The 11647-nt window shown below is 46.2% G+C and overlaps 1 protein-coding gene across 1 annotated transcript in view; it reads right to left on the bottom strand.

Moving 5' to 3' along the window:
* Positions 1–9214: 9214 nt before the first annotated feature.
* The window catches only part of STON2 (stonin 2), a 49581-nt gene continuing 47148 nt past the window's right edge, over positions 9215–11647 (bottom strand). Inside the window, exons 5-6 of the mRNA XM_084262776.1 lie at positions 10679–10881; positions 9215–9556 (exon numbers count right to left, since the gene is read on the bottom strand). Of these exons, the coding sequence (XP_084118902.1) occupies positions 9473–9556; positions 10679–10881 (287 nt within the window). The 3' untranslated portion in view covers positions 9215–9472. The remainder of the gene's footprint in view (positions 9557–10678; positions 10882–11647) is intronic.

Here is an 11647-nt window from a genome sequence, read left to right as displayed (position 1 = left end):
TGGGCTCAGCTCCCATGAGTGTTTTCACCAGGCCAGCTGCCAAGGAGGTGATGATGGGTATCATCTGACGTGGAACAGATGAGAGTACCTTCAAAGCCAACGTGGTGATATCTCTATCCACATCACTGGGATGGTTACACATATGAGTGGTCAAAGCGAGTCCCTTGCCCTGCTGCCAAAGCCACCTGAAATTGGAGATGAAGGTGGGGAGCTAGAGTCACTTTATGTTAGACCTAGCAAAGCAAGATGCCCAGCAGCAGCGTTTAAGCCGTGCAGCTTATCCTCTTTCCATTACTGTAGACCTCTGCTACTGATTTCCAGGCCCCTCTTGCCCAGTTTCCAGGCATGACTTTCAAGGCACAGCTCACAGTCTCTTTAAATGTTGTGGTGGGCAATCTGCTATGCTGCTATCAAGTGGAAATTGCTAAGGAATGAAGAACACAAGGGCACAGTGCAGAGACATTCAAGGCAAATCATGCTACAAATGCTATTAAGTCTGTAAAGGACCTTGAGGGGAGAAGATGTTCTTCTGGGTTGGGGAGACAACAGAGGGACATCAGATCTGCGTTCTGCTGGGGCTTTATCACTCCAAGGCAGAGATTTAATGCTATGTAACCTTCTTATCATCTGAGAGGCAGTCTTTGATTTCAGTCAGCTCTTCAGATAGCCTCATTTCTTAATGTTTGAAAAGGCCTATGTGGTTTGTGACATGTGCAATGGAAGGCTCTAGGACAGGACAGAGCAATAGCCTAAAATGTGCAAGGCCAGGAGTTCTTGCTGAGTCCTGGCATCACTGCAGTTGAGTGAATCGCCCTTCCAGCACTGCTTGGGAGTATCACATCACCTGGAAAACACCTTGGTAACTCCAGGGTGGAGCTCCTCTCCAGTCCCAACATTCAGAATCAAGCAGGAAAGGCAACCAGCACGAATTCCCAGTGCTTTTATCAGCCACGCTCGGTTGTTCCCCCATGAAAACGAGAAAGAATCTCTCCCTTGGCTGGAAAACACCCCGCGGCGGGGAGATTCCCCCGTAACGGGGGCTCTTCTGGCAGACTTGGGGCGCCTGATGCCAGGGAGGTGGCCCTGGGGGACTCCGGCTGTGGCTGCTCCGGGGAAGGGGGGTTCTTTTCCAAGCTGAAAGCAAGAGGTGTAGCCACAAGAGGGAGGCAGCACTCCTACGCCGGTAGAGCAACCCCCCCGCAGAGAACAGGATACCTCAGGGCATCACTTCTTGGGCTAAAACGGGCCGGCAGCGCTCTCAGTGAGAGCGATGGATGGTGCCTGTAACTTCTACCCAAGCAGGTATCCCATTTACGCACAGTAAATGGGAGGGGAGTAACCTGAGCTGAAAATCAGTAACTAATACATCTATTTCTTAAACCTAAGAACTAGGTAAGGAATTACTTCAGGACGGATTGAAGGTGGGGTGCTGGCAAGGAAAGATATCCCCATGCTGTAGGGGAGTTATTTCAAAGACATACATACATATATTTTTATATATATATATATATATATATATATATATTTGTGTTCCCTATTCTGTATAGGCTTTAGTACAGAAGCATCATTTTGTTTGAGGAAGGAGACTTTTCATAACAAATTACTTCGTAGAAAACACAGCACAAGGATGAGTTTAAACTCTTCTATTTCCTTAGACCCTCGGCAAACAGATAAGGCACTATCTGCAAATGGCTAATCCCATGAGGTGCTTTCACTGGGCAGCAGGTCCCCTCGGTTCAGTGAGCTCAGCAGAGGGAGGTACTTGTCTGGAGGGAGAGGACAGGGCTGGGGTCTAGTTCCTGCTCTGAGGAGTGTTCCGCAATTTGCTCAACAGCATCTCAGAAGCTGCAGTCAAAGATTGACAAACCTGGTCAGTGGTCTAAACCCTTGAAGCCCTCAGTCCCTCTTTTCAGTCTTCAGAGGTCTGCAGCTCCATCCTGGCTCTCTGGGTAGCCTCAGACAAGGAGAAGGAGCCAAATGCTCTCTGCTCACCTGCAGCGCAGTGCTGTGAGCACTGCACAGCTTTACAGCTCAGGATGCTCACTCTGGGCACTGCAGCAGTCCAGAGTCCTCAAGAGAAGGATGGCAGGAGAGCACAGCTTGAAAACCCAGGCTGGGCTTGGCGGTATAACCATCTGGGACTGTGGTAGCTTGAGGCACACACTGGAACAGCAGGTGTATGTGGGCATCTTTCGTGCAAGTTTATGAGAGCTGCAGGGAATTTTGGTTCTTCCAGGCTGCATGGGGGTTTCCTGGGTGGGAGCACTGGGCTTGGCTGCCCAGACTGGGGCTTAGCCCCACTGGTGTACCTTGGGGGGGTGGTGGGGGTGTCTGTCTTCTCAAGAGTGGGCAGAAAATAAAAAGACCAATCTGCTGTTCTTTCCATCATACGATGCATAATTGTATAGACTTAGGCATGCCTGAATAACACACATATATGCTTTTGTTTTTAAACAGGCAGTAGTTAAAACTTACCCTTTCACAGCGTTTTCTGTTGGAGGTATTTGAAGTTCTTTATAGATAATAAGTTTAAACTGATTCTGTGCATGTCTCTGCAGACAAGGACGGACTACTCAGGTGAAAAGAGCACTCAAGACCTTTGAAAACTGTCTGTTGTCTTTTTCTCAGCTAAACATGAAATAAATTGAGGGGCTTGACTCTGACACCCAGCTTTGAGGTCTAACTGGTTTTCAGTGTGTCCACAACGGGCCAAATTCTGCATGGGGCTCACAGTCCTGAAAACCACAAACCACAATTTACCCAGCAGAAATCATCATTTTGTGTCTTTCAGGTCCTCTGGCCCTTTACAGCTGGAGAGCTGGTTTGGATAATGCTGTCCAGTTCTGAGTCCAGTTTTGTTCTTTGTTTACAAACCTCTGAATCCATCATAAATTCACACTCTATGTTTTCCTGTTTCCCCCTTTGTTCCCAGGGTCAGTGTTTGTGGACTGAGACTCCCCAGGTCAGATGGTTTTGGTGCAGTTCCTGGCATATCACTGGACTCGAGGTGTTAGTGCACATTTTCCCCTGTTGAGCCTGGAACTCCAGCACATCCCATCTTGCCACCCTCTCTGCCCTGGTTGTTCCTCTTGCACCAACTGCTACTTTCTGACTGCCAAGGCCGTTTCTGTCTCCTGGGCAAAGGGCACCTTTAACAGCCTGTGTGTGTGTGTGTGGAACTGCCTGCTGACCGAAGCAGGGCAGTTTAAGGATGCTGTAGTGGTTGGGCTCTGCTCATCCCAGCTGAAAGCTGTCTGCGATTTTGCTTTCCTTTCTCTTGAACAGAGGCCAGAATTCTGCTACCAGTCTGCCAGCAGAGTGAGCTGACATGGGGTTTTCCCACTTCCTCCCCTTTAAATCTGAGCACTCTCTGTATTAATACAATTGCTGAACTGGCTGTGCTCTAAGAAATTTCTTTGCTGCTGTTGTGAGTAAGGGAAACCCTTCCAAGAGAGGCTCTCACCTGAAGAGATTTATTTTCAGCTTTATCCACCGTGTATTCATCCTACCCCTTCAGAAGCTCTTTAGGTCAAGTTGATTTGGTTGCTCCTGGTTTATCCACAGCCCCCTGGGCAGTAGGAGCTGGGAGACAGCAGAAGGACCAACTGAACCCCAGCACGTGTCTGCCACATGCTGTGACACCCCAGTGCAGCCGCAGGGGGTGGTACAGTCCCCCTTCTCCACCAGGCTTTGTTGTCCCATTATTAAGGCTTGAGAAAAAACACCTTTCATAGTTGATGTTTAACATACTCTTCCAACTACTTCTTTAAATACATGGCAGTTGCTGTTAGGCTTCTGCTACTGTGACCAAAAGGATGTGAAGTTTTTCTGTAGCTGGTGGTGTTTGTGTTTCAGACACATCTGCTGGGACACAGACCTGAGCTGAAACAACGGGCTGCCTCCCTATCTTTTGCTTTTACTTCAGCTGACCTTCACCAGCTTCTGTCCTACTCATAAACTGACAACATGTCTGGGTGAGATGGTAAGGACAATCATTTCACGCTGGTGATGTCTTTTGTTTGGGTACACGTTGCGCTGGCACTCTGACTTCTCCCTCTCTTGTCGGGTGTTATTCTGGCTTGACTCAAAGGACTGTGCTACTGCCAATGAACTTTAAGAGCCTTTCTGAGCTCAGCTTTTTCAATAACTCTTTTTTAAAAAAGAACATTTTGCCTATTGTCAAGCCATTGTGGTTAATATAAACCTACCCTCCCAGTCTGACAGTATCATTTCCAAATGTCACCGAATTACAGTAAAGGAACTGCTGCTACTAACAGCCTTCCCTTCATTTTTCTGGCTGACCTGATTTACTCTTGAATAATGAAGATGAGGCATCATTCCCTGTGTACCTCCATTTGCCTGTAGTGTAAAATGACTGACTTTCTGTCAGTTGCCCTGAGGAATAGTATGGAGAATGTGCTGAGCTCAGAGCAATCACCTCAGCAGCCCCCTTACAACGAGTATCTATTCCTTTGGCCAATGAGACTGCCCAGCTCTTCTCTCTGGCTCAGGGAGGGCTTTTAGGAAAACCAGCAGACTGCAACTGGTCTCAGCGACTGGGAGAGAAGTGGAAAGAGAGGTGAAACGAATCAGGGCTTATCCAAGTTTGAAAGAACACAGGAAATCAGCAGAGGACTCTGAACAGTTCAGCCCTTGTCCTCAAGCAGATCGCAGAAGACACCACTCTCACCTGCACTCCTGGCTGTAGTGGTCTGAGGACAGAAGTGGAGGAGACCCACCCAGCTGACCCTGCAATTCTCAATTGCTTTGTTTCAGTGTGGCTTCACTCACAGGCTGGATCCCCTCCTCTGTTACCTCAGCATTGCTCCACAGAGCTGTGAGGTGGCTCAAGCTGCATTTCCTTTGCAGCCTGCCATTCGGTCTGGACAAGCAAGTGAAATAACCCCTTTCCTCTACACAGCCCCATTAACTTCTAATCTACACCATGCAAGATGCTCCCTTGCGAGTTCAAGCATATACAGCCCATGTAACATCACTTTCACAGCCCAAAGGTGGATGTGCTGTTTTCCTCTTAACGTTTATTTAAGTCTTCCCAGAGCTCAAACCAAACACGACATCCCATTTCAACTGACAGAATAAAAAGAAAATAAAAAATGAAATAAACCACTTCTACAAGGTTAGCCAGTGTATAGACTTTCTTAATTTACAAAACAAAAAGGTAGGAGCACGTTACAAAATAATCATCACACCAACCAATGTCAATAGTGCAAAGAATGAGTTGGAAGTATAAAGGAGGGAGGGGAGGATGGATGGATGGATGGATGGATGGATGGATGGATGGATGGATGGATGGATGAACAAAACAGGAAGGCCAGGAACAGCTAAGTCTGTTATCATACAGCTCATGATGCAGATTCAACTTTAGGTCAGAAGAGGGTAAGTACTTCACCCACAAGTAATCTGTGTGCTGCAGATTCTTGCACTGGCCAGTTCTGGAGATGAGTACAGCTAAAACCACGAGCTGCTAAGAGTCACTGAAAGGAATTTCTCACCCTCTGGAACAGAGGTGACCTATCAAGTGTCACCTTGATTAGTTTGTGCATTCAAGGGCCAAGGAAATGACTGTGCGTTTCATGCAAGCAAGAGAGTAAGTACCTCCAGGATGAACTCTGTACACCTTTTCCTCTTGCTTCCATGCTCTTTTGCATTCAGTTGCTCTCTATCCTGGGAGATGACTGATCAAGAGGGAGTTTTACCAGCTACTAAGTCATGTGGACAGGTAGACCAACAGGTCTTGGATGTCCTCTGAAGTAAGTATGTCAGCCAGCAACCCATCAAAACAAAGGTGAAGTATTTCTGCAATGTTTCTTATGATGCTGCTACAATGAGGAACCTAATATCTGTCTCCTTCATAGGATGACTAAATTTGAGTCTAAATAAAATAAAGGACAAAAATAACACATCAGTTACAGTATTTCTCAGCTGAATATGCCCATTCTCCTTTGCTAGAAAAGGGTCCATAGTTAATAAATGTAAGAGGCATTCACTAAAATAAGCTCAGCTGCCCAGAGATGATGCTCATCTTTACTCCTTGTGATCAAAGACTGTTTATTTTTCTAGGCAAAATTCCTTGCAATACCTCAAGCCTTAACCATGGTACAAAAATGGAACAGAACCATAATGAGAAACAGAGAGAACATTGAAAGTGGAAATAGCTTCAGGGAGTAGAAGTATGCTTACCTGGAAGGCACATTTCCTGCACAGAGTGTTTGAGTACTACAAAGCTTTCAAATAAACCAAAGGACAGTGTTCACATCTTTCTCAAAAGGAGTGAGTATTAAACTGAAACTATTCAAAGAGAGAAAAACCCCACAACAATCATCCCCACTACAGGCATAGCCCACATCTAAATCTTCTCTACTAAAATTCTCAGCTCTTTTACCCTTACCCCATCAACAATCTGTCCAAACGACTACTGCACCCCTATGGACAGGGAGTGTGTGGCTCATGTACACAGAGTTCACACAGTGGCAGCGCCTCACAGGGAACAACTGGCACTGTTTAATCAAGCAAGGACAGTGGAAGCCACAAAAAGGACACTTGGGATCCCAGAGTTCAAATGTTCAACACTGGTAACAGTGCTGGGATGAAGAAAGGATTCAGTAGTGATGCCTGGTGGCACCAACATTAGGTTTCCAACATTTTGGTTGTTCCTGCTCTGTTGAACAGAACCAGACTAACTCCAGTGCTTCATCAGAAAACAAGATCTTCTGAAACTCTGGCCATGGGATTCATCCTAAACTCTTCAAAATTCAGAGGCAGGTACATCAGACAAAGATTCTCCAGAGACCAGAATGGATTAAAATAGCTTTTCTTTTTTTTTAAACCAGGACCCTTTTCCAGGTTTGCCTGCCTAACTCCATGAAGACTGGAAGAGACACTTCTCTTGTACAACCAGCTACGTAAAGAGAGAGAGAGGAGCCAGCCCCATACTCCTTTAATTCATTAACTTTGAATTAAAAAAACCCCAAACCCAAGAATCTGCCATGAAGAAGTAGAGAAATGAAGTAAATCCAGAGATCTCCAATATGTTCATCTTTCAGTTTCTGGGGCATGAAATACTGCGTGGCTGGCATATGAGAGAGACTGAGGAGTTTAATAATCCAGCTGAGATGGAAAATGATATTCCTTTGATTTTCTCCCCTCTTTCTGGAGTGCAACATAATTTTATTTGCTATTATTATTCAGTATTTTCAAGGGGTGTGGGGGGGCAATAGGCAAAAAATTCAGACACTGAGCCTGTGGGTCAGAGCAGGAAATCTCCCCACTGTTTCTTTCACAAAGCATCCCCGTGCTGCCTCGGCAACATTCAGCTTGGTTGGGTTTTGCTGGATTTCTTGCTGGCCCTTTTCAGAAACTGTACTCTGGGAGCTGCAGTGAAAACCAGGAAAAACACTCAGAAATCCACTGAATGCCTTTGGAAAGAAGAATGAATTCTGTGGAGAGGAGTTGCCATGCAACTGATGGCAGCCAGCCTGTAACAGCGCTGAGAATCAGTCACAAATCCAGCCCTGGGCTCTCAGCTATTTCACAACCTGCCCCAGTTATCACTTAATAAATAATAACTCTCCGGGCTTTATCAGTAATTTTAATTCACTGATCTCAAAATGCTTAATAGAAGGGAAGAGCATTGTTCCAGAGAGAGATGCTGTGAATGTGTGGTACTACCCGGCGTGCTCCGAGGAGCAACCCAGTGAGACCCCCTGCAGCAGAATATTCCAACCCCATTAAGAAATCCTGGAAGGAATTCACATAATCACAGCAGTGTGTGTACCTGTGTAAAATATCTATCACTAGGTTGACCTAGGTCTGAAATTTAGGTGCATATAAAAAGGCATTTAAAAGCTCCCTAGAATTTATGTTAAATTAGACCCTTGCTGGTTTTAGACTCAGTGTAATTCATCCATTTATTTGGAATTTTAGCTTGGCAGTGGTTTTTACAGGACTCACAGTGAAAGCAGTGTATTGACAGTGGATTCATTCTCTGTTATATGAATTGTAAAATAAAATAATTTTCTAAAGGTATAAAAAAGCTTTCCTTTGAATTAATTAGATTTTAAATTCTATTGCCAAGGCTTTCCAAGTGTGTGCCTTTAAAGTCAGCAGGAGCCTTTCAAAAGATAAACGACTTAATAAGTTAGTTGTTTTTAACATTTAAAATTACCTCAATACAAAATATTATGCAAGCCACGGAAACATATGTAAAAAATTGGGTACTTTAAACACTGTCTTCTCTGAAAATATATACCAATAAGTGAGTTTTGCCTTCTGCATTTTTATTTAGAAAGAAGTTTTAAGAGTTGCTGTTACTGGCAGCTACGTGGAGATGAAAAAATCTCCGTGATGGAGGCTTGTTAGTTTGTGAAGAGATCTTGGTTCCCAGTTAGTGGGGGCTTTATAAAGGTAGAAGTTTCTCATACTGTAGGTTCAAGGTAGAACATGAAGGTACTATTGTGCTGGACAGACTTCCAAGGATTTTCAGGAAGGCAAGCACCACTGCCAAAGTTACCATGTTCTGACAGTTGCAATAACCACTCACCTCACCTATCCAGGAAAACATATAAAAACCCATCTCAACCCCAAACCCCGATGCTTTTTTTCCCTTCAATATCTCTCTAGGCAGGAATGATCTTGGCAAAGTCCCTCCTGCAGCACCTCTGCCATAAGACACGTGCCCTGTTACCAGCAGCCCCGACCACGTCCCGTCGAGGTGACGGAACAGCCCAGACGAGCGTAGAGAAGTTTGAAGACGTTGCAGAGGCCTTCTTGTCACATGTGCAGACCCCACAGAGGTGTGCACGGTGACACGCTGCCACTCAGGGGAGGAGGCTGGGAGGGGGGAACAGAAGAAGAGCTGCAGGATTAGCTGTCCTGTCTGCAGTTCATCTGCTTGACCATTTGCAGAGTGTCTTGATTCTCTGAACGACGCTCAGGGGTTCCACACTGTCGACCACTTCAGAAGTGAGTTTCTGTATCATTTTTATGCTCAGTGCTCTCTGGCTTTTATTTGGCAGCTCACAAGGAAGTGAATTTGCCAATGACCAGACCAACAAGCATACAAACCCCCCCATGCTAGGAGGGCAAGATTGTGCATGAGAGTAACGCTGCTTGCTGGCTCGCCGGTGATGGTGGCCAGGCCACGTGCAGAAGAACCTCGATGGCAAAGAGGCAGAAAAGGCAGGCTTGACCATAACATCAGTCACTCTGTCTACACCCCACCTGTGCTTAAATCATTCCAGCAACAGCCCATGGGTCCACTCCAAACACAGCACTAACAAGCTGCTTCTCAAAGCAGGGATGGTCACAAGGCAAAAGAATACTCTGCAGGGCGTTATTTCAGAAGTACTACCCCATAATTGTTTTAAAGAAAAATACCAAACCCCCTGCAAGTCCTTTCTTACAGGTCTGTTAATCTGACCACCCCTCTTGGGACTTGCAGGCTGGTCTTCCTTCACTGTGTGGCACATTCATTGACATCTGCAGTATCTTCTCCCTTCAGATCCTCATTCAAGCTTTTTTTCTGCTCTATTTCAACCTGGCAGAGGAGAAAGAGGGAGAACGTTTGTAGTAAGAAGGGAAAACAAAAGATTCAAAAAAAAAAACCTTCCTTAGTGGCAGTTTGTTCCCTGCTCAGGTGAAGAAACTCTCAGTAAACCCAGCGGGTTGTGACAAGAAATAGACTGAGGGGGAGAGCTGGATTTTTGTACTATGTTTTCAGACAAATCCAAACAGTTCTATGAGTCAACAGTGTTATGACATCATTTCCAGAAGAGATAATGTCATGTAGAGAAGCAGTCTCATGTGATTCTATATTCAATACCAGCCCCATCTATACTTTGAGCCAAACCCAGAACCAAATCTGCAGAGTGTAGATGTCTTCCCAAGCGACAGCAGCCTAGGCTCAATTTTCAAGTCTGCAAAGACTGTTGTATACAGCAAGGAGATTAATTTTCAAAACGCACATCTACATTTGTGTTCTAAATTTCAAGACCTCTGAAAACTCAGGGACAGTCCAACCTTTAATTCTTAAAAGGGATACTTAGGAAGATCAAATACCATCTCTGGGAAATCCAAGAGAGTACTCAACATGAAATGACAATTACCATTACAAATACTTGCCATGAGAATCTTTTAGGTATCTCTGATCATTGCTCTTAAAGAAGGCAGGTAGTATGCCAATTTCTCTGCTGTGTGATCAGCTAACATGCAAATTTTGGCATACTGAGATTCTTGGCAGGTATACACATAGTGCATTTCCCCATCTGCTCCTCTCCTTGGGGCAGGCAGGAAGGAAGAAATACTTCAGCAGAGAAACAACGTGATCCTTCTGTCTGCTGTAGCACTCCCACTGTAGCATCTTCTATGAAGACCAAGCAAGACTCGCTGTTAGAGCATCAGCTAAGCCCCAGCAGCTGGCCATGTGCAGGGTCTTTCACAAAGCAGTGGTGTGCAAGTGCATTCCATCTTCACTGAGGGATGATCCCCTGCTTGTTTGCCATGAGTCAGTCGGCTGCACACCGGTAGCTACCGCACAGAGCCTTGGCATGTGCCAGACTCCCAACTCATCTGCCCACGTCCTTTCATTTGCCTGCCCACATTTTTCAAGACAATGAAGCATGCAGAGTAACCATGGTGACTGCCACGGGCTCAGTTTTACCTTGTAACTGTAGTGTGCTGAATAGTTGACCCACTTCCTCACGTTGGTCTTGTCCTCAACAGAGATGGACCGGACGGTGGCTTTGGACGCAGAAGTGGTGGGCATGTCAAACTCCACCTCGACGTAGCGGACAAAACTGGAAGGCACTTCCCGGTCAGAGCCGAGCTCCAGGTGACAGAAGAAGCAGTGAGGATGGCCAGAAGCTGGAAAAAAAAAGAGAGGAAACAGATGTGGGAGTTGTGTTGGGTGGATCAGAAGACACAGCATCTAGGAAGGAGCAACATCATCAGGAGAGGAGTGGCCAGCAGGGACAGGGAGGGGATTGTCCCTCTCTACTCTGCCCTTGTGAGGCCCCATCTGGAGTCCTGTGTCCAGAGCTGGGGCCCCCAGTACAAGAAGGATGTGGGACTGTTGGAGAGGGGTCAGAGGAGCCACAAGGATGATTAGAGGGCTGGAGCACCTGCCCTACAAAGAGAGGCTGAGGGAGCTGGGTCAGCCTGGAGAAGAGAAGGCTGTGGGGGGACCTCATTGCAGCCTCCCAGTCCCTGAAGGGAGCTTATAGGCAGGAGGGGATTGGACTTTTTAAAAGAGCAGATAATGGCAGGACAAGGGGGAATGGACTAAAGCTAAAGGAGGGAAGGTTTAGATTAGATATTAGGGGGAAGTTTTTTACAGAGAGAGTGGTGAGGGGCTGGAACAGGCTGCCCAGAGAGGGGGTGGATTCCCCATCCCTGGAGGTGTTCAAGGCCAGGTTGGATGGGGCCCTGGGCAGCCTTGTGTAGCTCCAGGCCTGGAGGTTGGTGTCCCTGCCTGTGGCAGGGGGTTGGAGCTCTGTGATCCTTGGGGTCCCTTCCAACCCAGACCATTCTATGATTCTATGATTCTATGATCATGGAACTGCAAGCATCTGCCTGGGTGGAACTGGTACACAGCAAGTGACAGTATCTTCTTACCTGTTTCAACGCTCTT

This window comes from Gallinula chloropus (genome assembly GCF_964237585.1).
Source record: "Gallinula chloropus genome assembly, chromosome: 4".
NCBI lineage: Eukaryota > Metazoa > Chordata > Aves > Gruiformes > Rallidae > Gallinula > Gallinula chloropus.
Note: the sequence above shows the minus strand (reverse complement) of the source record. Positions and strands in the feature narration are given on the sequence as shown.